The 27,682-nt window shown below is 44.8% G+C and overlaps 2 protein-coding genes across 3 annotated transcripts in view; one reads left to right on the top strand and one right to left on the bottom strand.

Annotated features, from left to right (window-relative positions):
- Positions 1 to 355: 355 nt before the first annotated feature.
- Positions 356 to 21,571, top strand: FBXO7 (F-box protein 7). Of its 2 annotated transcripts, none has more exons than XM_055328320.1 (9): positions 356 to 702; positions 4,476 to 4,770; positions 8,959 to 9,186; positions 10,520 to 10,661; positions 13,234 to 13,317; positions 16,155 to 16,250; positions 17,797 to 17,973; positions 19,923 to 19,960; positions 20,879 to 21,571. In XM_055328320.1, the coding sequence occupies exons 1-9, from the start codon at positions 581 to 583 to the stop codon at positions 21,266 to 21,268; spliced, it is 1,572 nt and encodes a 523-aa protein (XP_055184295.1). In that variant the 5' UTR covers positions 356 to 580; the 3' UTR covers positions 21,269 to 21,571. The 2 variants fall into 2 exon arrangements, with proteins under 2 accessions (XP_055184295.1, XP_055184296.1); XM_055328321.1 differs by lacking the exon at positions 356 to 702 and adding an exon at positions 798 to 933 and having other exon boundaries at positions 4,628 to 4,770.
- A 32-nt stretch (positions 21,572 to 21,603) lies between these two features.
- Positions 21,604 to 27,682, bottom strand: part of SYN3 (synapsin III) — a 455,217-nt gene continuing 449,138 nt past the window's right edge. The window contains exon 14 of the mRNA XM_055328319.1: positions 21,604 to 27,492. Within this exon, the coding sequence (XP_055184294.1) occupies positions 27,360 to 27,492 (133 nt within the window). The 3' untranslated portion in view covers positions 21,604 to 27,359. The remainder of the gene's footprint in view (positions 27,493 to 27,682) is intronic.

Below are 27,682 nucleotides of genomic sequence, written 5' to 3'. Positions count from 1 at the left end.
GCAACACGAGGAGACGAGCAGAGCCTGGGCTCCACCGCAGAGCCGAGGCGCGCGGCCGAGGCTGAGCGCCGCGGAGCACAGGCGGTGCCAGCCCCGCACGCCTGGGCCCGCAGAGCGGCGAGTCACGCACCCCGCAGCCGCGCCCTCGGCGGAACGTCCTCCACGGCCGCCTGGGAGGAGTCGGCACAGCCCGGGCCGCGGAGGGCGCCCGCCCCGCTCGCCCCGCCCCGCTCGGCCCCGCCCGCCTCGGCCCCGCCCCCGGCCCGCCCCGGCCCCGCCCGCGCGGCGGCCGCGGCACCTGCGCACTGCGAGCCTCTCACGCCCAGGCGGCGCCGTTGCGCGCCGAGTCATCGATCGCAGAACGCCGAGCCGCGGGGCTGGGCGGGGGCCGCCCGCCACCCGCCCGCCCGCGGGGTGGGCTCCAGGGGGCGCCCTCACGCGAGGGGCAGGCGCTCCTGTTCCAGAGACCGGCCGGCAGGGGCCGTGGCGGGGCCTTCTCTCCGCTCCTCCTCAGCACCCTCGCGGCTCCGGTAGTCGCCCCCCCCCCCCCCCCCGGGCCCCCGGGCCTCCGGCCGCCGCCATGAAACTGCGGGTGCGGCTCCAGAAGCGGACCTGGCCGCTGGATCTGCCCGACGCCGAGCCGACGCTGGGCCAGCTGCGCGCGCACCTGAGCCAGGCCCTGCTGCCCACCTGGGGCTTCGGGTAGGCGGCCGGGCGGGGCGCGGGGGGGGGCGCGCGGGGCTCCCCGCCTGCTGCGGGCGGTCCCGTGAGGCGGGGCGGCGGGGCGGCGGGGCGGCGGGGCGGCGGGGGTAGGGCCCCCGGGACTGTGACGCGCGGAGGCCCGGGCGGCGCGGGCGCTAGCGCTGCGGCTCGGCGGCCCCCGGCTTGCGGCCGACATGGCCCGGCGTCCCGGGGACCCGGTTCCCCCGCAGGGTGAGCCGTCGCTTTCGTTTCTGCCGCAGAGGAAGCCGGGGACCGGCCGGGGCGCGCGGGTTCGGCCCCGGGGGGACTTTCCCGGGCTCGGTGGGGCCGCAGTTCACCGTCCCCGGCGGTCGCAGGGTTCCGGGGAACACGTCAGGAAAGTTCCAGAAGTTAGGGACCGGCCCACGCCCCGAGGCCGCCGTGAGCGGGCTGGAGGCTGCGCCGGGCGCGTGCGCGGCCCGCGGGGGGACCCGGTTCAGGGTGTGGGTGCTGCGGGTGCTTCGGGTTCCCCGGCCGAGCTGTTGCTTTTTCGCTAAAACTAAGGTAAACGTGGGTCTTGGGGTGACCCTGGAGGGCTTGCAGGTTGGGGGCAGTGACGTTGAGAAATCAGGGACCGGAATCCGCTATTAATTTAATGGGGCTGCAAATGAGACTTTGTTTCCACAGAGTGTTTTCCGGGGTGACGGTCTGGGGGCAGAGGGACAAAGCTAAGGGCGGACCTCTTCGCATACTGAGCGGGCGAATTTGGCATTTGAGTGCGCTGAGGAAACCAAAGGGTAGTCGCTAGGGCCTTTTGGGTGAATTCCTCAAAAGAAAACCTTTCTGTTAATTAAGCGGATTTTTTTTTTTTGAGATTTTATTTATTCATGAGACACAGGCAGAGGGAGAAGCAGGGTCCCTGCGGGGAGCCGGGTGCGGTACTGATCCGGGCACCCCGAGATCACGAGCTGGGCCAGAGGCAGACGCCAACCGCTGAGCCCCCCAGGTGCCCCTACGTGGATCCTTTTTCTGAGACTTTTATAGATTTTGACTTTGTTTTTAGGGAATAGAATAAAATGAGGCCATGTTATGGACTTTTCATTTCATGTTATTCACCTTTCATTTTTCTGGTTAAGGCACTATATTAAAAGTAAGCCTGTTTTTTTCCTCCAAATTAAAAAAAATGAGATTTTAACTGTTAAGTGTTGTATTAAGTGACACGCCTATTGTTATTTCTTGGTGGTAAGCCTAAGCATTTTGTATGTTAATGTCATTACCCCACCAGAAATCTCAAAAGGACCTTCTTTTTAAAATATTTTTTCATATGTATGTAATGTGTATTTCATTAATATATATTTTTTTTTAATTAAGGGCACTCCTGAAAGGACTGTTTAAGAGCCCAAATTAGTTTCTCCTTTGGGTTTGTTTTTATAGTTGAGGCTGGTTAACTGGAAGGAATGTAAGCTTCAGCTTCTGAAAGTAAATTCATTCTTCTGAAAATATGTTCACTTTATTATAAATGGGTAGTTCTAAAATACGACGGTAGGACAGTATTATTTTTAAAGTGTCTTCACTGAGCAAGTGGATCTGGGTCTGACATGAATATTTTTTAGAGGCCTGGTGTTTCTAAGATAGCATTTTCTGATGAATTTGAATTTTTTTTTTTTCAGTTTCAGAAAACCAGTTTTTAACCCCTCCACTGGAAAGTTATATGTTACTTTAGAAGTAGCTCTTCCCTTTTCCTAAATGGGGAGGGAAGGCCAGCATTTTTATTAATTATATGGTTCTTTAGCTTTTCTATAGGTAGTTGTTTGGATGAACATTGTATTAACATTGTGTTTTTTTAAAAAAAAAACCTTTTGCTGTGACAGATGATCCATAAACACATAGTTCACATGAGACATTTTTTCTCTTGGGATAGTGTTTTTTGGGGGGGCATCTTCAACATTTATTCATGGGTTTGAAAACAGAAGCATAGCTATTTATTTCCTAATAAGCAGGAGTAGTTTCTAAAATTTTAGTAATTTCTCTACCAAAGACACTTTAATTGGTAAGAAAAAGTGTTTTTACATGTGAAAGAAAATGAATTATTTTGCGTACTTTTGAAAATGCAGCATTGCAAGAATAAACAGAACATGATTTTCAAATCCTTGGTTAACCTCTCAAAAAGTTAATGAAGTTAGCATTGCTGAGTCTAAGTGTCTTATAAAATGTGCAGTGGTTTGTTAATTACTCCGCACCACTATGTGATGAAATGATGGATATTCTCTCAAATCAGAGAGCCTATGATGTGGAAGGGAGGAGAGTTTGTTTCAGGCTAATTTGAGCTCCTGTTTAGCAGTGGACTTTGGGATTTGTGCTGTTGTCATTATAAAAGACATCATACATAACTGGTTATCAGTAACAAAGGCGACCTTGTACTTAACAGTGGGAGGGATGCATTTATACTCGGTCCTCTATATACTCATGTTTTTGTGATTGTTAGTATTTATCTTGGACGTGGGTCTAGTGTTTTGGAAGAGACATAGCTGACTGTCCTGTAAATACATTGACTAGGGAGCCCTTATTTCAGTTTCATTTCCATCTTACCTTACCAACTGATGTTTGTTGGTTGCAGGTTTTTTTTTTTTTTGTTTTGTTTTTTTTGAGGATTTTATCTGTTTATTCATGAGAGAGAGAGAGAGAGAGAGAGAGGCAGAGACACATGCAGAGGGAGAAGCAGGCTCCCTATGGGGAGCCTGATGAGAGACTTGATCCCAAGACCCTAGGATCACAATCCCAGCCAAAGGCAGATGCTCAACCACTGAGCCACCCAGGTGCCCTGTTGGTTGCATTTATTCCACAAATACGTTTACTTGCCAAGAGCGGGAGATACAGTTTTGAACTGGACAGATAACGACCTTATGAAAAACTTAAATTCTAGTGGTGGGGGTGGAGAAGAGATGATAAATAGGGAACTTTTAAACAGTGATGTTAAAATAAAACTAAAACATGAGAGTGGAATAGAGTGATGGAGGCTAGGTAGAAGGAATATCAGAAGAGGTGGTATTTGAATTACTGGAATGATGAGAGTCAGTCCTTTGAAGATCTGGAAGAGCAAATGCTGAGGACCAGAGGCTGCAGTGAGGTTGATTTGTTTTGAAGAAGGGATAGAAAGCTTATATTGGCAGAGAACAGTGAGTGAGGGGATGGAGTGGATGTGGTAGGAGCACTGGGGAAGGGTCAAATGGTAGGTGTGGAAGGCCATGTTAAAGATTCTGTTCCGGTTTCAAAATAGAAGCCCTTGGAGGATTTTCAGCAGAGGAATGATGTGATGTGATTTGTATTTTAAAAGGGCTATATTTCATTGACTGAATCTTAAGCTGCTGTCAATCTTAAGATGTATGTTGTCTTATGTAATGCTAAAGGGGAAAATGCTGGCAATTAAGCTGTGTTGTGTCATCAATTTTTTTTTGTCATCAATTTTAAGAAGCGTCCCTGTTTTGAAGATAGCATAATTACAAAAGATGTAAAATATGTATGTTAGAATTGATGAGAACATGGATGGATTAATGATAGAGAATTACCATATTGTGTCCCCCAGGCTAGACTTGTAGCCATTAGAGATCTATAACCCAGGGAATGTGGTGCTAAGAACAAATAATTTTGATAGTTTTTTGTAAAGCTTTGGCTTCCTTTTTTTTTTTGTTTTTGTTTTCATTATTTTATTCTCCTAGGATCATAACATGTACCTTACGTATGTTCCCAGGTAATGGTAGGTAGCTCTTACTATCCTTATCCATCTTTCTTGGCAGTTCTGATACCCGGTTTGCAATCACATTGAACAACAAGGATGCCCTCACTGGAGATGAAGAGACCTTGGCTTCATATGGGATTGTTTCTGGGGACTTGATATGTTTGATTCTTGAAGATGCCATTCCAGCACCTAACTTACCTTCATCCACAGATTCAGAGCATTCCTCACTCCAGAATAATGACCCACCCTCTTTGGCCGCCAGCTCCAATGGGTCCAGCATACAGAATGAACAGCCCAGTAATTCATTCCAAGGACAGACAGCCCAAACTGATGTCTGGAATGATGACAATATGGTAGGTGTTAATAGCAAAATGAGAAATGAGGTGGTTGACAAAGCATACTTGAATACCTCAGTTGGATTCTGTATCAGTCACGATAATCATTAGTAGTAGATTGTAGATGATAGTCTTGTAGAAATTTTTAAACTGCTAAATGCCTGGACCATTATTTGACTGCCATTCGAGAGAACCCAGTTTTTACCTGTTTATTTCGTTCAGACCTTTTCTCCTTCAGCTAAATTGTCCCTTGGCTCCTGTTGCTGCCTATGAGCTCGTAATTCCCAGCCTCACCACTCTTGTCTGCTCTACTCGTTCAGGCTATCTAGAGTCCAGTTATTTCCAAATTATTTGCAGGACATTTATACCTGGATTTTAAGCGCTGCTGTCTCACCGTTTGTGCCAACATTAATTTGGAAATATGAACTAATGTTCTCTTCTCAAACCAGCCATTCTGTCAGTGGCACCACTGTTTTCCTTGAGTTTAAAACCCTGGAGTGATTTTTGATGCCTTATATCCAACCTCTTAACAAGCCATGTCAGTTTTTCCTTTCCATTCCAGGCTTCCAATGTCTGTCCTTCAGTCTGCTTTTTGTGTTCAAGTTTTCCCTGCACAGTTTTGATTATGTGGTTCCCTTGCTTGTCCCGTAACTATGTCACTGATTCTACCTGTGCTTATAATTTTTGAGCTGAAAAAGACCTGTCTGTGTTTAACCCTATCATCTTAGGAGGAAAATGTTGCCTCTCTTCCTGTACCCAGTTTTTAAGGTTTTTTAGGGCTAGTTTGTGTTCTTCCCGCCAGTGAACTATCATCTCCAGTCAGACTCCTTTATCAGTTTCCCTGTACCAGCCAGCACATTCATATGTTCTCACTGGCACACACACACACACACACACACACACACACACCCAGCCTACCCACTGTTTCATGCCTTTGCTCTTGCTATCCCCCAGCTGGACCTTTCCTCCCTCTCCTGCCCATCTTCCAAGGTCCTGCCAGCCACAGCCCAGGGACTGTCTCATTTCTTTGTATTGATGATCCTTATTGCCTTGGTGCTTACTAGGCAATTGATTTCAAAGCTTGTTATTTCTGGTATGGAACAAATGATCACATGTATTATTTAGTTTTTAAGACTGTGCTGTTGTGTTCATTGTTTTTTTTTGTGTATACTTATCACTTCAGCTTAGTTTCTTTCTTTCAGACAAACATTTGTGAGTATAAGTATGCATTGTGCTGTCATGGCATTAAGTACAGGACAGATATTAAGAAACACTTTTTAAAAGATTGGTAAAGTATGAAAATCATCTATGTCAAGATTTTTTTCTTTTTTTAAGAGACTGCGCACGCTGAAGCAGGGGCAAGGAGAGGCAGAGGAAGAGGGAAAGAGAATCTTAATAAGCAGGCTCCATGCCTAGCTAGTGTGGAGCCCAGTGTGAAGCTCGATCTTGTGACCCTGAGATCATGACCTGAGCCAAAATCAAGAGACATTTAACTGATTCAGGTGTCTCAGAGATTTTTAATAATGTATCCAGAGAGATTAAATGATTTAAAGTCTTTATAAGGCTCAAAATGTTTTTATGATTTTTTAAAAAATTTATTATGTATCCATTTTTCTGTTCATGGAGGGAATCTAGGGAATAAGTAATAGAATATTTAGGCACATATTTAAATTAAATTTCTAAATCTTCTTTGCTGATAAACTCATTCAGATATTCTGGTAGAAGGGTCCATTCCTTTTACCTTTGTGTACTTGTAAAATGTCCTATAAGAACTTTTCACTGTGACGTTTATTTTACTAGTTTCCTTTTGGAAAATTTTGAGAAATTAATGTTGCTTCAGGTTAGTCATTTCAATTCTAAAAGCATGTTTTGTATTCTAAGACTTGTAAAGGGTGACTGTAAAATCTTAGTGTGTAAGGTGAGTTTGAAATCTCATAAGTATACATTAAGTGCTTGAAACAGAGATCTGCTAATTGTAGAATGAAGTATTAGTAAAGGAAAATAGGTAAAACTAGAAGCAATAGGAAAATTTTACTCTTTTAATTAAGTGTAAATTAATTTTCTTATTTCATACATTTGGGGATTCTCTTAGTACTTGTTGAGTCTTTAATGGAGAAAGGGATAGCCTGGTATCAGACCCTAATGTTAACCCTAAACTTAATTTTAATCACTTGTTCTGTCATTTGTAAATAACATGACAAATGATCTGTTTAGAGAGGTGGTGTTGAACATTTTTCTCCCATTCCACACGCATGAAGAATATGATAAATATTCATATCAGAATGGCTCAGAATGTCAGTGGTTCTCATGGAGAGGGAGTAAGGTTTGATAAGCCCATCAGGGGATTCTGATATCTTCCTCCCATGGCATTATTAGTTTAGAGTAACTCTTTTTTAGTATTTTTTCCACATATATTGTCTCCTACACAACTGTCAGTAAGTAGCAAATAGCCAAAAGTTAGGTAGAGTAGGTAAGTAAGAAGCAAAGAGCTTACATACTTCATAATTTAAGTGTTAAATGGTTTTAATAAGTAGATTCTATCAGAAATATGATAGAGCTTCCTTTCTGGGAAGCAAATTCTCATTGGCCTCTAGGTTTTAACAAATGAATTTTAAGCTTTTCCATAAGCCAGTAAGGGTTAGGTCCTCAGGGATTTCAGAAGACCAGCCTCTTGCTCCTATAAATTTAGCCACCCTTTCGTTAATCCTACATAATTTTAATTTCCTCTGCCTCTTCTTTAATGGAAATATGAACTTAAAGAGAAGATACATGTGTTTTATATCAAGTTGGAGCACATGAGTAAGAAACAAATCTGAGCAAAATTAATATAGGTAACAGTCTTACTGAAGCAGCGTATTGTGTCTGAAAGCCTGAACTGCCAATCTGGAGATCTTGGTTCATTTCAGGTTTTTATTAGCTGGTAACCTTGATTCTGTTTTTAAATCTGAGTCACCATTGAAACATGTTTAAAAAGGCATCAGCTGACTTGCCTGTTTTATAGAATTTTTGTATGGTGCAAATGAGAAGACACTGAAAACAAAACCATTAGGAAATTGTAAGATACTGTCCTTAACATTGGTGCAGCAAGCATTTGTTGAGCACCTACTATGTGCCAGATACTGTACTGGGACTGCAAAAGTGGGTGAGATGTAGTCTGTTCCTTTCTAAGCTTGCAGTCCTGGTGGGATGTAGATGTGTGATCAGGAAAGTGCAATGCAGTGTGCAGTAGTTAAGGCATTTGCAAGGCAGGTTGGTAGTCTGTACTACCTCTTTTGCAGAGGTGGGGAACGCTGGCATGGGGAGGAAGGGACAGGCAGGAAGTGGGCTTGACAGAGCAGGGACCTGATGAAGTGATAAAAGGCCTTGTATGCTAAGGAGGTAAGGAGGTTTAGCAGTTTGGACTTCGTTTTCTAGGCCTGAGTTTGGTCAACATGTTGTCTGTGAAGGTGTTATGGGGATGCTGAGCATTGAGGAAGGAGTGTGGTGGTTCTTGGCTAAGTATGATGCACACATTATTGGGATTGGACTTGTCAGAGCTCTGTAATGTCACTGTGTATTTTGTGAATACGGAGGGTGAGGTTCAGTGCTGTAGCATGTAGCAGTTTCCAAACCTAGTTGATTATAGAACTCTTTTCCTGAGGACATCTGGGGTTACATTCCAAGGCACAATTTCGGGAAATGCTGCTGTCTGCATTGGGGAAATACTGGGAAATTTTAAGCTGGGACGTGCGACATAGTTGGATTCTTAATTGTCAAAAACTCTGGCAGCAGTGGGTGGAATATGTTGAAAAACCAAGTGGAGTCGGGGATACTTGGGGAGGCTGCTACTGGAAGCCAGGAGGTAGAGTCTTAAGTACCATTGGGGAATAGTTGGGCAGATTCTAGGGATGTTTAGGAGGTAGATTCAGTGGAACTTTGAAGACCAGTCACGTGGGAGGTGGAGTTTAGTATGGTGGAGGGAGAAGGCTAGGTTGATTTCCAGGTTTTGGCATACTGGCCAGAATTAATGGAGATAGGGAATTCAAGATGGAGGAGTAGATTGCTGGCTCATAATTAGGAGGGCTCATTTAAAATATGTCCCATTTCTGAAACTAATAATGTGCTTTGACTTTGAGTACTCATTTGAGTTCACTTTAGGATACAATGTAAACTGTGTAAAAATAAAAGTCTATTTAATGAATTCATACTTTTTGTTATCTTTTTCAGTCGGGACCTAGTCAGAATTTTGAAGCTGGGTCAGTTCAAGATGTTGTGGATATGGAAGAGGGCACAGGTGTCTTTCCCTTGGAACCGATGCTCTGCAGTGAATCGGTGGAAGGGCAAGTGCCACATTCATTAGAGATCCTGTATCAGTCAGCCGACTGCTCTAATCCCAATGATGCCTTGATAATATCGATACATCTTCTCATGTTGGAGTCAGGTTACATACCTCAGGTGAGACTAGGAGCAGAAATCAAATGTCTTATTAGGGTTTCCCGTTGGGAATGGTGGTGTATTAATAAACATCACTGGGGTACTGTGGTATTCTAGAGTTCTGTATTAAAGACAAAAGATGATGTAGGATAACATGTAGTAAAACTGTGGGTCAAGACTGTGGGATGGGCATGTGTACATGGATGGCTCACTGAGTTATTTCTGATGTTAATGGCTTTGAATTGCCAGTAATCTAGTAAGATTCATTGAGGGAGAGGGACTTTTCTTTTCTTTTCTTTTCTTTTCTTTTCTTTTCTTTTCTTTTCTTTTCTTTTCTTTTCTTTTCTTTTCTTTTCTTTCTTTTCCTTTCCTTTCCTTTCCTTTCCTTTCCTTTCCTTTCTTTTCTTTTCTTTTCTTTTCTTTTCTTTTCTTTTCTTTTCTTTTCTTTCTTTTCTCTTCTCTTCTCTTCTCTTCTCTTCTCTTCTCTTCTCTTCTCTTCTCTTCTCTTCTCTTCTCTTCTCTTTTCTTTTCTTTTCTTTTCTTTCATTCATTTTCCATTTGGTAAGTATCTCCAGTGACAGGTGCAGTGCTTTTGTCCCTGCTCTCAGGTTGCTTGTAGTCCAGGAGTGGGGGAGAGAGGCAGTCTACAATCTGTCATACTATATTGGTTAAATTCTAGGACAGATATCTGTGTATTTGGGATGCCAGAGAGTCATGGAGGAGAACAGAGCGTCTCGGTGTGCCTGAGGATACCTGGGGATCTTACTAAAGCATATTCTGATGTAGTAAGTCTAGGATAAAGCCTGAGCCTCTGCATATGCCCACACAGTAGTGATGCTGCTAGTCTGTGGGCCATGTTATGAGTAACAGAGCTGTAGAGCAATTCAGTGATCATTGAACACCCGCAGCATGCAGTGCTCTGAGCTGGGAAATCAGGATATAAGGAGTCTGTAAGCGGGGGGAGAGAAACAAATAAAAAGAAAAATATGATGTATTCTAACGTAATAGAAGTGTGTAGCAATAGGAGTATGAACAGAATGTTAGGGTGTAGAAGAGAATGACAAACAGGATTTTTTTTTTTAAAGGCCTCACAAACAAAATGATCTTTGAGCTGTAGGTCTTGAATAATGATAGGGCTTTGCTGGGCAGAGATGTGAGTCTTTAAAGAGAGAAATCAATCCCTGTCTCATTTTTCTATCAAAATTTTGCTAACGATAGTAATGATTTGTCAAACTTTATTAAGGGGACTGTATGGAATGCTTATTTCCAGAAAAGTTAGCTGCCTCTTGGATTTTTAGTCTTTATGAGAGTAATACTTTTCCTCATTATTTGTTTCTTTCATTTCATTCCCCAGGGGACTGAGGCTAAAGCTCTGTCCATGCCTGAGAACTGGAAGTCAGGTGGTGTGTATAAGCTGCAGTACACGCATCCTCTCTGCGAGGGCGGCTCTGCTGCTCTCACCTGTGTGCCTTTGGGAACGCTGATTGTCATAAATGGTAATTGGATGGCACGGCCACGGTTGTCAGTTTACAAAGCTGACTTACCTGTTCCTCTCCAGACATCTTCCGGCTGCTTCAGTGACTGGCTGTTGTGATCTAGTTGAGTTTTTCCTGGCTCTTAATCCCTAGGCTGCTGATAACACGAGTCTGAAAGGTCATAGGATACATGGGTTGATGTTCAGTCCGGCAGACTTCTCTCCCAGGGCAGCCATGCCCTTCAGCTATCTTACCCTTGTGATGCTTTTGCTTCAGGGGGTGTTGTAATCATCGGAGTGAGATGATCTATTACATATGGGCTCTGTCTGCCTGTGGATGACTTTATGTTTATTTTTTTGACCGAGGTCTGGAGCTGAGAGAGGTGGTAAGAGGTGATTGAATGGGGATCACTTTTGATCCTGTCTCTGAACAGTGATGCTTACAAACACAGCTAAGCACTGCCTTAGTGTGTGTGTGTGTGCTTGTCCCCCACACCCGCGCCATCAGGAAGGTCACTCTGGGTAGTTGCTTTGTGTAGTTTTCTTTTATATTGGCAGTTTCACAGGGATTGCTGTGCATTCCATTTTTGTATTTCATTTTAGCTCGATGCCATCAGAAGTCTCTATCTACCCGTGATCTGTGGAACGATCCCATAATCACACATTCTGGAGAGCTAGCGGAGTGACTGGAATCTTTCCTTTCTGCTCTGCCTTTTTTTTTTTTTTCTGCTCTGCTTTGATTTTTAAGGTTTATCCCCTTAGCTGGATAAGATAGTATGGTGAGATTGGAATGACTGCATTTTCAATTTTCCAGAAGAGCTCACCTTTCATGGAGCAAAGGCAGTTGCTTCCATACACCTTAGCCCCTGGTCTCAGCAGCTACTGGTTCTGCTGAGGTGGAGAAGGCGGCTTAGGAGACCCCGTATTGCCACTTGAACCTGGAGCAGCACCACGTTTGTCTGTTGCATTTATTGAGGTCTCTTGTAAAATTTTGTTTGAAAAATGTTTATTCTGCAAAAATTTATTTTGAAAACCATCGTCCTACACTGTCTTGATCTTTGAAATGAAAGATAGTTCCAGGTCCCTCGTGATGTAATTTCTGCTACTTCCCTTTAATCACTAACTAGATTCTTTGAAATGTTCCTTTCAAAGTCTCAGATTTGAACAGCTTTAACAGCTTTGGTGGTATCCCCATTTGTCAGGATGTGACTTTCCAGTGGCAGGAGGACTAGTTCTGTCTCCTCAGTGTTCATCACAGTGAGCAAGTGAAACTTCCCACTGGGAGTTCTTAACACGGAGCGTCAGTAGTTTCTGCCTCCCCGTCGTTCTGCTCCATCCCATCATAACTGCAAGGCTGAAGCTACCCAGCAGTACATGGGAGGTGCTCATGCTCATTTTTGCCTCTGTTTCTTAGAAAAGCACTTTAACATCGTGGATAATAGCCTCTCTTCACTGGTGTCAGAATCCGTAACATAAAGAGAATGGCTGCTAGATCTCTCCATGGTTTCTTAGTTTCTGTTATCTTTTTTTTTTTTTTTTATTAAATTTTTTTTTTTTTATTTATTTATGATAGTCACAGAAAGAGAGAGAGAGGCAGAGACACAGGCAGAGGGAGAAGCAGGCTCCATGCACTGGGAGCCCGACGTGGGATTCGATCCCGGGTCTCCAGGATCGCGCCCTGGGCCAAAGGCAGGCACCAAACCGCTGCGCTACCCAGGGATCCCAGTTTCTGTTATCTTGTTCTTTTACTGTTCTTGGCACATCAGCTACTTGCAGACTTGTGTGGCAGCCAGCCACTCCAGGCTTGATTCTTTGAAAAGGAGCAGTGTGTCCATAAGTCTTTCCTTCACCCAAGACCTCCTGCTCAGGGCACATTTGCATAAGCACATCACTGGCCTTTCATGGAATGAGATGAAGTGCACCTTTGTATATATGATTAACATTTGAACCCTCTGGTGATGTCAAGAAGATTGGTCCTTTGGGTCTAGAAAGATGATGTGAAAACTTAGCAGGATTCTTTTAATAAACAAGGAAAGATTCATTGCCAAGGGTTAAATAAAATAAGTGGAGTTTTTAGTGACTTTCTTAGAAGTAATGGATTTATTATGTTTCACTGCCTCTTACTAACCTTGCTGTATATCTTTAAGTTACTAATAAGGTGCTATTGGTAATACCTATTGGGTTTTATATAAAGGGTGCATACTTTAGTTTTTTTTTTTTTTTAAGATTTTATTCATGAGAGAGAGAGAGGCAGAGACACAGGCAGAGGGAGAAGCAGGCTCCACGCAGGGAGCCCGATGTGAGACTTGATCCTGGGACTCCAGGATCACGCCCTGGGCTGAACACAGGCACTCAACTGCTGAGCCACCCAGGCTTCCCCATACTTTAGTTTTTAAAGGTGTTTTAGAGTGATTTTACTTGATGTGATGGCAGCTTTACACTTCGCTGTGAGGGAAGGAAATAAACATAGAGCACTTTGTTTTCTGTAACGTGTCCTTTGTATGTTGGGACAGGGAAATGCAAACCCATGCTAAACCATGAAGGCCATTAATGAACTGACAAGAATTGTGTGTCTCTCTTTTCCTTATTTACAGCTACTCTAAAGATCAACACTGAGCTCAGAAGTGTGAAAAGATTGCAGCTGCTGCCAGAATCATTTATTTGCAGAACAGAACCAGGTAAGAAAAGCATGATTGAACTTCGGGGATGAAGCTTTGAGATGCTCACTTTAGAACACCTGAAAGGAAATGTCTGAGAGATTGAAACTTTCTGAATGAGATTAAAGCAAATTTAAGACATGTTGCAGAGTATCTATTTCTTTCCTGCTTTTCTTAGAGTCTTGGAGTACTGGGTTATATTTTATATTGCCATTATGGAATGACAGAAGTATGTAATTCATCCCACACTATGCTGATATTCCTAATTTCTGAATTAATCTTTGGATTTTTCCAGCATCATATTTAACCAATATGGAGAGGATCTGTGTTTTGTGGAAGCTGTACAATGCACCGTCATTAGTGAAGATTATTGGAGGAAAAACTACTCAGAATGTTGGCTTAAACCAGCATAGATTTGGTTGCTGTTTGATCAGATTGGAACTTTACGAGAAGTTGCCATTCTAGGCACGGTTTTGCTTGTATCCTATAAGATTATTAATAAATGCAGAGACAAGTTTTGTTTTCTCAGTTAAATCCAAGTATGAGACGCAGGTAGGCAGTTGAAGGAGAGGACATGAGAGGGAACTCACATCTTTAAGTGCTCGTTTTGTGCTGGACCTGTGCCTTGACGGATGCAATTCCATTTCATTCTCCTAGTAAATTTAAGAGGGTTTTAAAATCCAGTTGTGGCATAGGGTGGTGCCCTGGGGTGGTGGCAGTAACAGCGGTGTCCTTGAGAGAAGGCTGCCTAGATCTAGGTCTTTGCTTTGAAGGCCTAGAGACTTACTTTTGTTGGTTCCTTGGGGATTTCGGGCCATGAGTTCCATGAATCTCCATGAACCCAAACTGATGGGAAAAGGGGATGGGCAGATACATGTTTATAATGGTCTCTGAACATGTAACGTCACACTAGACCAGTGTTTTCTCAGCCCTCTTTTCATGATCAATTCCCTGAGGAGCTTTTATAGAAAATTCATCTTCCATCTATTCTCTCCCAAATTTTAATACCATAGATAGAGTGTATTTTCATTTGTGTACTGTGGTCCTTTGGAGGGTCAAACCAATGGTAGAGCTAGGGCTTTTGTTTTGTTTTGTTTGCCCTTTAAGAACCAGTTCTTGTCCCATTGTGCATGATGCTGCCCCTGTTGGAGATGTATAAACTAGACTGATAAAGCTCTGAAGATGGTCTTACCTTTGGGACCAGAAAAACTTGAAATTCCTTGGCCACAACGCTATATTCCTCTCACACTAGGGAGGACCTGCTTTGAGAGTAGAAATACTCTACACTCCACAATAGCAGAGGTTATTATGTGCATTTTACAGATTAGCAGACATGTCTAGAGGAGGTTAAATTACTTCAAGGTCATAGAGCTAATAAATGGTGGAATTCAAGATTGGAATAGATTTGACTCCAGAGCCTATTTTTAAAGAAAACTTTTATAGGAATGTAGTTCAGATTCATATTTCTTATCTGGTTTCTGTTAAAGAGACAGGAAGTGGAGGGGAAGAAGAAAATTAATACTGTTCTATTACAGTAAGTTATGGACTATATTAATTAAATATTTTTAATATAGTACTTTTATGTTGGGTAAGGTTATATAGCGCTGCTCATTTGACAAGTCATTTAATTACTTTTTATTGTGGTTTATAATAGGGTACTTCATATATACTTATTTATAAGTTCCCAATTACTTTTATAATAAATAACTGAAGGAAAAACTTGTTTAAAAAGGTCAGTTTTCACACATGAATAAAGGCCATAAACCAAATTGATTTTTTAAAACATCTTGACGTTTTATTTCAAGTCAAGATTGTAGTTCATGCAGTGAAGATTTAGAGTTTTGCTATGTATCTTTTCTTGTTTCATTATCAAATTAAAAGGAGTGTTTTATTTCTTAGAGATAGTGAAGGAGCTAGTCACAGAATGGGGAGGGAACACGCATAAACTGATTATCTGTTTTTCACTTTACATCTTAACGAGTCTTTGGTGCAGTGGTGGTGTCTCCTTTAGACAGGTGAGCAAGCCAATGTGGGCCAGAGAGTTCAAGGTTATATACCTGGTATAAATAAGTGGAACCGCAGTGGGGACTTCAGTGGTATTTGGCCGTGTTTCCCATGCAGTGTACAGGTGAATCATCTGGGCATCTTATGAAAATGCAGATTCTGATTATGAAAACATAGGTTTGAGATTCAGTAGTGCTGAACAGTTTCCAGGTGATGCCAGGTCTGGTGACCTGTGACACACTCTGGAGTAGCAGTGAGGTGGCTAAAATGGGTGTGTGGAAGCCGGACTTAGATTTTGTACCCTGCTCTGCCACTTACTGTAAGGCCTTGGACAGGCTTTCATTATCTTGTCCTGTTTTTAAAATGGGGGTCAGAGTATTTGTCTCTTACTTAGGGAGAATTACTTATGTTGAGAGAGAGCTTGAAGAATGCTTGACACAGTTGCCAACCTGGTCATCAAGGTGACAAATACCGTTCTCCTTCTGAAATCTGGAGAGTGGCCCCCCACCATACACTCCTAGCACCTGGGCAGTTGGGCAGGTGCTCAGGAAATTGTGTTGTGTGTACAATTCAGACCTCACAATATTTCCTACCATAACTATAGCCTGTGAGCTATATAAGTTGCCTGCAGCGCTATTTGAAACTGAGATTTTTAGCTTTACATCTAAGATTTAGTTTTCAGAGCCACACACTATATATTTCTTCTTCTTCTAGAGACTTTGGTTCATATCTGTTTATGTAGGAATGATTTGTGAAAATTTACCACTTTGGCTTGGCAGAAGTAGAGGATACCATTTCAAGTTTTGCCACTTGATTTTGTGTTTTGATTTTTTCATTAAAAATATATCTTCTAGGGGAAAATGTAGCCAAGATATACAAAGATCTTCAGAAGCTCTCTCGACTCTTCAAAGACCAGCTGGTGTATCCTCTTCTGGCTTTTACCCGACAAGGTGAGAGATGATAAAAGATCACAGGTCAGACAGCTAGAAAGAGTAGGAAAAGCTTATATGTTCTGCTTGTGACTCTGACATAGTGAAATTCTCCTCTGCCTCTTTTCTCCTTCTAGTGAAATTCTGCTTTTTTACAACTAAGCTTCAATGTTAATTCCTTAACGTGGTTTTTACTCCCTCTTGGTGTCTCCTCAGCATCTTGTGCATCTTTATTGCAGCCTGTCCTCTGCTGTATCAGTATTGTCAGTATGAGTTTTTTCCACTTGAGCTTTTAAATACCTGGAGAGCAGGGAACAGGTCTCGTCCACTTTTGTGTTCTCATGGCCCAACACAGGGTCTGGTCCTTACCTAGGTGTTCGTTCAATAAACACATAAATAATATATAGCCTGTAAGTTGGGTATTAGGTTTTTAAATATGATTTATTGGGCTCTATGGGTACTTTGGATATTTCACATGCATTCTTATTTAATGCTAACAACTTTGAAGGAGATTTTAGTCTCATTTTATAGATGATGAAGCTATTTTAGTGAGATTTAGAATTCATTCAAAATGTTTATATTAGCTAGCTCTTATTTGTGTTGTAATACAAAAATATTTTAAAATCTCAGTGTCTTAAAGCAAATACCTACTCTTCTCACTCATGTACCTGTTGTGTGTGGGTTAGCTGTCGCCACAGGAGTAGTCTCTTCTTGTAGCAGAGGGAAAAGAGGGCCAGTGGCCCAGCCATGTGTTGGTTCTTAAAGCTTTTGCTCGGAAGTGGTATGCCACTTCCACTCCTATTTCACTGGACAAAACCAGTCAAAATGGCTGAGCCTGATGGCAATGTGGTGAGGAAGTGTAATTATAGGCTAGAAAAATGAGAATCCTACTCTACCACAATCCTTCAGCTGGAAAATAACTTCAGATTTATACAGATATGTGGCTTTTATCTGCTGTGTATTGCGATATTTTAGGTTTCCAGTTGCCTGGGCCAAGATTGTTGTTACCACAGTCATTGTCTTTAGGTGGTGGTGATGAAGAGAAAAATGTGAATTTTAAAATCCTTTATTGATTTTGATTATCGTTGCTAGTGGAGAACAGTATCACATCTATTTAAAGGAGCTAATAATAATTTTCATTTGACTGGAATATGTTATTGTTTTCCCTTCTTAGCTTGCTTCTGAAATTTATCTCCTTTCCTTTTTTCTAGTCTGCTAGACCTCAAATAATAGTACTTGCTAATTCTGCATGTATTCACACATTTAATTTTCAACTGAGTGAAGTAGACAGTACTATTAACCCATCTTACAGATACGGAAATTGTCTTTCCACCAATTTCCATCTTACAGATATGGAAATTGTCTTTACACCAAGTTCCTTAGGGAATAAGGGACTTAGAAGTAGCAATCTGGTCGCTGTGGGATTCAAGTTTGTTGTAGGTGTTGCATACTTGGGTGAGGAAGACTACCCTCCAATTGAGGAACAAGTTGGTAACTTTGTTAATAACTATGTGGGGAGAGCCAGATGTTCTTTACTCAGTGATACCTGTTCCTTTTTTCCTTGTAGCCCTGAACCTGCCAGACGTATTTGGGTTGGTGGTCCTCCCATTGGAGCTGAAGCTGCGGATCTTCCGACTTTTGGATGTTCGTTCTGTTCTCTCTTTGTCTGCGGTTTGTCGTGACCTCCTTATTGCTTCAAATGACCAGCTGCTCTGGAGGTGTTTATATTTGCGGGATTTTCGAGGTGATTGTTATGACATGCTAATCTCTCTTACCAAGGTCATAGTTATTTAGCTTGCCAAAAGTTTTTAGTTGTAGGCTCTTTTTTTTTTTTTTTTTTTAAAGAGTTGCAAATAATCCTAACAGCTTTATTGGAAGATTCTAAGCCTCTTAGAATATACTTTGCCTGTATCCTGAAAATTCTTCCTTTTTTTTTTTTTGGTGTGTGTGTGTGTGTGTGTGTGTGTGTGTGTGTGTGTGTGTTTCCCATAACACAAATAGCCCAGTAGATGAACTAGAATATTTCAGGATAGTAAAAATTTCAAGTTTGGTCTTTCTTTTTAGACCATCCTCCATATCTGACTTAGCGGTCTGGTGCATTTCCAAATGACTTCCATGGTTGTGACCATGTGCACAAGTTAAGAGAGCCCTGCTTGCTTCCCTGTGGCATGTTGCTGGAGAAGCTTTATTTCCATGTAATCTCATTTACGGGGACCTGGTGATCTTTGCAGCAGTGATGACAGTGGAACTTGGGGATGGGGAGATGTTACCCCAAATGTAAAAGCCCTTTACCTGGTGTATCAGGATTCCCAGATACAAGCCTGGAAGCCTGACTGGTATTTCTTTTCTGCATATCAGTGTTTTTTGAAACTGGTTTGACTCTGAGGTGGGTCATGAAATTGATGTAATGGGTCATTAAAAAAAATCAATATGTATTTTATGAAATAGTTAAAAATTTCTATTTCAGTATATGTATATATAGGTATATATTATGTTGCAATGTAAAAAATATTTGTGGTTCACATCAAGAAAATGCAAATGATGGTGCTACGTATAACATACCATCTTGGCAGCTGTAAAAATCTGGCGGGTAGATTCCCTTCCTTATTTGTACTAAAGAATATTATGTAGAATCATTTGGATTGTTAAAAAACCTTTTTTTCCCTTCAAAAGTAAGAAGTGAATGACCTGGTTTTTCTGTGTCCTCCCCCTTGATTCCTAAGGTCCTTGTTTGACATTATTTATGCCCCTGAGTCCACGGTTCAGAGTATCATTTTGTTCTAGGAGGCAGCAAGTGTCATCTCAAATTTTAAAAAAATAATTATAGTCAAGAATGAAAAGAATGACCAGAGTATATAGAGGAACCAACCAAAAAACCAGGCTTTGATAAAAAGTAGGCAAAAAAGCCCTTTTATGTCATATTCAAATTCAGGTTAAAAAGAGTTAGTCTCTATTTCATTTCCAGATTGAGGTCCACAAGCTTGTCTGTAAGCCGAGGGTTCAGATTTTCTAATGAATTTCCCTATGGCCACCATGTTATGAGACTGGAACTTTTATAAAATCTTCCTTCCATGCCCATGTAATAGCTTCTCAGGAAGCCTCTCTTTTATGGAGACTCTTCATTAGACTTAAATTGAAGAATTTCCTTTTTCCTCATTTTCACATATTTCAAGTAAATAAATATATTAAAAAATATTGAGTTGTCTGGATCATGCTTCTATGAGTTGGGGGAAAATAACCCAGATATGGAAGGAAACTTCAGGTCCACTTTCCCTGTAGTTCTGATGGGCTGCAATGGGCACAGATTGTCACCCAGTAGGTGTCACAGAGAGTCGGGATTAGAGGCAGCAGCCGCACTCAGATGGGACAGGGGAGGAGGCGCAGCAGGGGATTGCTGGGGGGGGGGGGCAGGGGCTGGGGCAGGAAGGGGCAGGGACAGCTCATGTTCCTCCACGTCCCCTGGGTGCCCCGCACAGACTTCCCACGAGCACAGAACGGTGACCGGTGCCTCAGCAAGAGAGGTTTGAGTGAGGCGCAAGAGGTGCAGGTCCTGCAGGATGTGGTAAACAAGTGATTCATGTTCCTTTCTGTGCTGAATGCGTAAGCTTCAGTTTCCTTAGGACAAAAGCAAAATTGCTCTTTAATGCTGGATGCATGAAGCATTTTAAATCTTTTTTTTTTTTTTCTTTATAGATGGTACTGTGAGAGCTCGAGACACAGATTGGAAAGAAGTAGGTATTAATATCGAGGCTAATGTTAACATAAGCACAGCAATAACTAGTGAGTTAATACATTAAGGGCATATTGATTACTTTTGTTAAGTAATGAAATCTGTTTTTATTTGTTGCTCATTTTCAGTAAAGTTGTTTTTTAACTTTTGACTCAAGAAAAAGGAGTCTTATCGCAGCATTGTTTTTCACCTTGACTTCATAAAAAACATTCTATCTTTCTCTGTTGCAAAAAAATTTTAAGTTGAGTTTCTGTGCTGGACTCGTCTGGCTGTTCAAGTCATTAGAATAGTACATTGTGAAAAGAATGAATGTTGTTTGACGTGCAGATGCCTGCCGTACAAGACGTTGACGGGACTGAGAGAAACGGGGAGGCTCGTGGGCTGGAGGGTCCTCAGACTGTCCTCAGTGCACAGCACTGCTCCTTAGGAAGATGTGCCAGCCTCTGAAATTGGCATCTCTCTTTTGTTGTGGTTTAAGTTGAGGTGGAACCTGATTTAGGTGAAAAAGTGAACTTAAATGCTGTTCCTCCTGCCCCCAGTACCTTAACTTTATATTCTGTGGCATGATATTTCTCAACATATATTTATGTTTTCCATGTTCAGGAAAGGCTGACCTAAAATCGTGTATTGGTTAGCTCTGGATTAGAGCCTTTACGGTACAGGTCACTCAGTGTTTCTCCAAATGGGCACAGTTGCTTGGTTGCCCTGTGGCTGAAGAGAAGAGTTGGTTCGGCCTTGTATGCCCAGCTCCTGCCTACTCGTGGGGAGGGAAACTGCTAAACGTTCTCTCCTGTGCACTGGTTCTTTGTCTGCTTCGTAGTGTGGGAAGAGCAAAGTGTAGATAGCGCAGTGGAAGCAAATTGGAACTTTGGGGAAACATCCAGATCACTTACGGTATCTCGTTCTTGTGTTTCTACAGCTGTACAGGAAGAGGTACAAACAAAGAAAAGAAGCTCAGAGAGCACGCCACATGATGTTCCCGCCTTCATCGCCCCACCCCATCCCCTTTGGCCCCAGCCCCTGGCACCCCAGGCCTTTTCCTCCTAGCTCTCTCCTTCCTCCAGGAATTATTGGTGGAGAATATGATGAAAGATTAACACTTCCCTTTGTTGGGGACCCCATCAATTCACTCATTCCTGGGCCTGGGGAGACCCCGAGCCAGTTCCCTCCACTCAGACCACGTTTTGATCCTGTTGGCCCGCTTCCGGGACCTCGCCCCACCTTGCCAGGGCGGGGTGGCCCAAGTGACAGATTTCCCCTAAGGCCCAGCAGGGGCTGGCCAACTGACAGCCGGCCACCATTCATGTGATTGATTTGTAATCTCACTTCTGGAGCTTGTTTAGTTTTGATGTCATCTTGTTTTGGTGCTGATCTCTAGTGTTTTCTGATTGTGATGGTGAGGAATGCACTCACAGTGGCCTTTCAGTAGATCTGTTTAAAGCTCCAGGGGTGGTAGGGCCCAGAGGTCACTGTATGACGAGGTTGACCTTGGGAATAGATAGCTACCGACGTACACCACCCCCACCCCCCGCCCCGAATTCCCCTCTTGAGTGAATGAAGGTGGTTCATCGATAATGTTCTCCACCAGATTAAAAAAAACAAAACAAAACAAGTCATGTGGCAGTCTTGATTTTTATTACAGAAAGAGAATAAATACTCAGAACAGCTTCACAACATTACTTGGAGATTTCAGAATGATCAGAAAACCTATTCAATGTCATCAGATTGTTACAGGGGATTTTTTAAAAATTATGTTTTAGTCGCACCCTTTCTTTAAACAAAATCATTTGCAGAAGCCTGACTTACAAAATGAATAAAAACCAAGCTAGTTCGGTTGAACTGGACTTGGGGTGGGTGCTGTGGACACCCACCTGCTCCGTCACCTCCTCTCTCTGCAGGTCTTTCTCGGGTTCAGTAGTGAAACCTCTGGGCTCTGTAGCAGCATTTTTTTTTTTTTTTTTTTTTTTTTGACAAACATTGGGTTCTAGGGACTCTATCTGGCTCCTCCTGGAGTGGAATTTTTTTTCCTTGTGTTTGGAACACTTGGTGCCTAACTTGTAATCTAAGTAGGTGACATCTTTTAACATCAGTTTTACTGCTTTAAGTGCTGGTCAGGTACTTGTTTTTCAAAGATAGCCTCCTATTATTTGAAGAACATTTTACTTTTAAGATTTAAAATACACAAAATTCAGGTTTTATTCATCTTAGAAGAGAAAGGCCAAACACACATGTCTTCTCATACAACTATAGAAACATGCTATTGTCACAAATTAAAATCCAAATCACAACACAGGAATAGAACACTATTAGTATTTGCAGACAATATTTAGGAATATTGTCAATGTTTTCCTGCTTTTTAAAAAAACCTGTTTTGCATATAAGGAAATGGCTTGGAATGTTCTATGCTGCAAGAATATTTTGAGTCCTACATGTGAAAATATTTTTTTGCTACAGATATAGTCTTTATTCCCATCACAGTGAAGAAAATTCAGTCAATAATAGGGTTTTCTAGAGGCCATGCCACTTTTAAGTAGCTTAATGTATATAGGCGAAGGATTGGGGCTTTGACATTTCTTTCTGTGGTATTTTATAGTATCTGAGCTATTTATCTGAGCTTTTTAAAAAAGCGTCCACTAGATGCTGTGTGGCTTTAACTGGGTCTGGGCTGAAGAACTATCAGAAGCTTTGGTGGGTCTACCCTGCTGTCTCTGGCTGTCTGGGGTGTCAGGCTGCACTGGGGGGTGGGGGGTGGTGTGGAGTGCAAGGATGGAGTGATGACCAGAAGCACCGAATACTAGAAGATGAGTTTGTAAAATGCAGTCATTTTGAATGGTCCTTGAGAGGTCTGTGGATGGTGCTTGTGTCCCACGGATGCAGGTGCTGCTCCTCTCTGACACTCCCCTCGGGCCTCCCGGCAATAGGACCGATCTAGCTGAGGATGCTGGCGCTGGGCCGTCCGCCTGAGGTTGCAGGCCTCGAACAGTGGCTTATTCTAATTCTAAATTCTTAAACCAGCCTCCAAGCTTTTCCTCTTGAGCAGCTAAATTTGTAGTTAGAAGCTTGTCAAATCCTACATTCTTTTCATCAGGCTGAAACTGGAGCTTTATGTATTGCTGGTGTGTAATGAGAGTGAGCTCACGGCTTGGCAGCAGCACGGTGGCTGTGTGACTTCTGACATCACTTTGGTAATACTGGAATGGAGGCGAGACGGTTTAGAGCGCTCGGGAGGTGGGCCGGGAAGACGTGGTTGTTCACCGGCTCGGAGCCTTCCCGACTTTACCGCCCCGTGTTTCCCCCGCAGATCTCACGGACGGGAGCTTGCCCTTTCTCCCCCCTTCCCTCTGAGTGGAGATGCGCTTGGCCGTGGCTGCGCTCAAATCACGGGAGGGGCCCTTTCCTTCCCACGTAAGGTTCTGTGACTTCCTCCGTAAGCACGGTGGACTTCTGTGCTCGCCCTCGCGTGGCCCTCCAGTTCTGAGACCGCTGTTGAGCCTCACGTCTCCCTAATTCTTCGGACGGAGCTGGACTTCGCTCCCTCGGCTCCCTCGGCTCGGGCGGCGCCAAGACTGGCGTGTCTCCTTTCGGGGGCAGTGGCTGCCCGGGCCTCGCCCGCTTCTGCCCCTGACTCCGCGGAAGAGCCGCACAGAGCGGGTTCTTCCCCCGGGAGGCTCTGGAAATGGGACTCGCAAGTGAGAGGACCCACCGGAACACACGATGGAGGGCAAAGGGGAATGGAAGGATTCACACGCGTGCCTTGTGGAAGGAACGTTTCCTTTCTGATTGGTGTCGCCTTAAAAGCAGTGCCCCCGACTTCAGAAATCACTTCCTGGCCGTTCTCTCCTCTGGGCCGGGCGGCCCGGAGAGCCGCGGTCTCACCTACTGGGGCCGCCTATTTGTCTCTGCAAACACGAGGGAGCCTCTGTGCCCGTGCTGCGTTGTGCCTGGTTGACGGACTGATGCGACTTGCTTGTTGCCCAGACTTCTAATCGTCTCCAACCAAACCCCAAATGCTGCCTTCTCTTAGAGTCCAAATATTAGACCGAATCTCTGAATTTTATCAGGGGCCGTGTGGGAGTCGGGACAGCTTTTGACGCCGGTCAGTGCAGTGAGTCCCCGCCCGGCACGCTCTCCAGGCACATCCAGAAACGTGTGGGACAAGCAAAGTGCACATGGGTCCTGAGCTGCTCCTCCACCTGGCTCGGTCCCTGCCGCACCTGCCAGCTCATCTGACCGGCCTAACCTGGGACTCGGCCCTGTCCTTTCAGCAGCGCTAAGCGCATGAAGCAGAACGAGCCCTGACCCATTGGGTGAAGTGGAATAGAGCCTGAGCCATCCACTCCCGGCGCTGGGACAGCAGGCTCGGGGGGCCACGGTGACCATGTGGCTCTGCGCTGTGGTGCGTGGTCTGCGTGGGGCTCCACGGCCCTGCTCTCTGCTCTGCGAGCCTCCTCTGACCGACGCTGAAGTTGGCACCTGGTCCCTTTGGCTCCCGCCCTGGTGGCCCCCGGGCTGTGTGATCCCTGATCTGGCTCGCTCCCATTCCTTCCCAGGCTCCCTGGGGAATCTGAGCCCTCTCTCTGAGGCTAAAAAACCGCCACAGATTTTCTTCAGCTTCCTAATACGTCGGTGCGACTCTTCCTCACACTGAGATTCCTTTAAAGACCGCCCTTTTCTCCAATCTGAACACTTCATGTACATTTGACTAGTTTCCTAGTTTCCTAAAAGCATGTCCTAAATGCCGGGGTGCCGAGCAGTGTGCCCGGTGCCTGGCTCATGAGGCTCCTTCAGCTGCAAACGCCGGAGAACCTTCGGAGGGGCTCCTGGAGCTTGCCACGGTATGTGCGACCTTGTGGGTGAGGCCCGTCCTCCCTGCCTCCTCAGCAGGCACTGAACGTTCAGAGGGAGAACAGTAATGATGAAGAGAACACAGAGGTGATGGAAGAGGGAGGACATGCCGACTGAGTGTCCCTGGAAAGCTGACTTCACAACCTAGATAACACGGTGCCATCCTACCATGGTGACAGGAGGGAGACCAGACCAAGAGTCTCCCCTGTGCTGGTGGCAGTGTCCCTGCGACTATGTCCTTAAACCCCCATTCACTGTGCTCCACGTTCACACAAACCAAATGGATCCTGCTGCTGTTTCAGCCTCCGCAGGTCAGCCTGGAGGGAAAGTGCTAGTCTGGCTTTGGGTTGAAGTTGTGACATAAAGCGAAACACAACAAACATCCTTTCAGAATCTCCCCAGAGTGACTCGCGTCCTCACTTCATTTTGCTCTTTCCCACTCAAAACTGTCACAGCGATTGAAAGTGGAATGTGTGGAAGGAATGGGAGCTAGCCGATGCCAGAGGGGATCTGTGCCCTCCCGAGGCCATCCATCGTTGGTCTCTACCCCAGTACACAAACCAGTGGGAAAATGTGCTCCCATGGGCCAGTTACAGTGTCACATCATGGATCACGGGTACATGGTCATAAAATCCGGATGCCCGGCCTGATAGAAGTGTGTGCTATTGTAGCTGGAGTATCTGGGAGAGAGCGCATGAACATTGAGATGTTTTTAGGGACAAGGGACAGATTACAGGAAGGGGAAAATTCAAGCCATGCAGTCACTGTTTATGGGGCTGCAGGGTTTGCTCACCAGAGGACTGGGTCCCTGGCCTCTCCACCCAGCTTGGCTCAGGGCTGCTGCTCTAACCTCAGCATAAATGCCAAATAATTGGGGAGACAGACAATCATAAGGTTTGGGCCTTATGATGAGAAATCCTGACTCCCTGGGTCTGAAATGAAGCTAGCTGTGCCCACACTTTGAGAAACTGTGCAGCCCATGACCACCCTGTGCTGTGTCTTGAGCTGCATCTTATCACTAAGTGCGAATCAAGCGAGACTGACTTTTTCTGACCCTACCTTCCAGCGTGGAAGAGGGATGATTGCCTCGGGTGGTCTCTGTGTTCTTGATTCCCCAGGACATGCAGGCTGCCTGGTGCTGCCCTGTCCTACCAGCTTCTTCTCTCTCCTCTATTAAAATGTAGCTCCAGGCCAAGGACATGTTTCTCGTGAGCATCCTCTCTCTGTCAACAGGGAGGGGAGGACACGTCTTAAGTAGGAAAGTCGGCTGTACGGGGAGAGCGAGCGGCTATGTTCTAACGTCCTGGACTCTTGGCGAGACCAGGAGGCTGGTTCTGGCACCTACCATGTTTCTAGCACCGGGTGCATGGTGATTCGGGGCAACCCTGCCCCTCATCTGATCATGGGGGGTGACCTGATGTAGGGAAAGGGCCTTGGAAAGGGAGTCACTGAACTTGTTTAGCCAAATAAGTTTGGGTTAAGCCAGGTGAAAGCTCATTCCTTTACTGCAGGAAGCCCGAGAGACATGTAATGTGTACCTACCAGTCTCAAAACAGGAAATAGAAACAGTGTTTCCTAAACATGTGGGACTAGGGGACCCTCTTCTGAGTGACCTACCCGTGCCTTGCTGTCAACGGTCGGAAATGGCGGCCTAGGAGTTCTCAGCCTGTGCCACTAATCTGCTGACTCTGGTTCCTCCTTTGTCCCTGAGGAGGAGACAGCCTTCCTGACGGGAATGCGGAGAGTTCTTGGGGTGTGTAACACGGGACGGGCGGAGGAGCCCTGACGGACTCCTTCCTCGGGAAGTTGAGGGCATCGTCCTGTGCTGGGAACAAGTGATGCTTCATAAAAGAGCCCGAGGTTGGCTCTTGGCGGTCAAGTCTGGGCGTGGGCGGCCCTTCAAGACTTCCCCTCGTTTTTGCCGTGTTCTGAAAGCCCCCGCTGGTCACATGGGATCTGATCTCTTCCCACGGTTCTCAAAAGCCCACTGGTGGCCACAGGTGATGGGTGTTGGCCTGTGGTCTGAGGGGCGAGCTGGAGCCTGGATGGAACTAGCACAGGTAGGTGGTAGGTTCCCCTGGCTGGGCTTTTGTCCTTCTGTTTGCAAAACACTGTCAAAAGATTATTGCCTCCCAAGTTGCTGAGGTCCCACTACAGCGCCTGCATCTGGAGGGGTGAGGCCAGGTCTGGACGGGCTGTCCCCCAAAGGCAAGCAAAACACTAACAAGAAATGTGAAAAGTAGCCACACACGCACATTTCACTTGGTTATCTGAGGCAGGGGAGCAAGCATCTGGGTGGGAGGGCGATGTGTTGCCATTAGGGCCGGATGTGAGGAACCCAGGGGCCCTCAAAGGCCCACCATGGTTGGATGATGCTGCAACGTCATGGTAAAGGGAGGTGGGAACACGCAGAGATCCTCAGTCCCTGGGTCAGAGGCATTAGAGAGTATTTTTGCAGGCCCTCCATTCTGTTCCCCTTGGGAACCAAGGCTGAGAAGGACCATGAGGCAGAAGGAGAGCGCGCCCGAACTCTCTGCCACCCCAGCCCGGGCAGGTTAGTCAGAGAACAGGCTGGCAAAGGACTTCCTCAGGTTGCGGATGGTCTCGGCCTTGGCCTCATCTTCACTTGCAGTCCCACGCTGGGAGGCGTCGGATGTGCTGAGGCTGTTAGTCAGGGACTGGGATTTGCTGAAACAGAAAGGCAAGGGGGGTTGGGGGGGGCGACAAGGCCTGGGAAAGGGCTGAGGGGCCTTCCTGGGAACGGCAGGGTGAGCCCAGGGAGAAGCCAGGCGTCCCGACGTTCACACACAGTCTTTAACATGTGCAAGGGGGTTATTGGTACCCTCCAGGTTCAGGTGCAGAAATGGGCTCATGCCAA

The sequence above is a fragment of the Nyctereutes procyonoides genome, unplaced genomic scaffold (genome assembly GCF_905146905.1).
Source record: "Nyctereutes procyonoides isolate TBG_1078 unplaced genomic scaffold, NYPRO_anot_genome, whole genome shotgun sequence".
NCBI lineage: Eukaryota > Metazoa > Chordata > Mammalia > Carnivora > Canidae > Nyctereutes > Nyctereutes procyonoides.
This window is presented reverse-complemented; position numbering and strand designations above follow the sequence as displayed.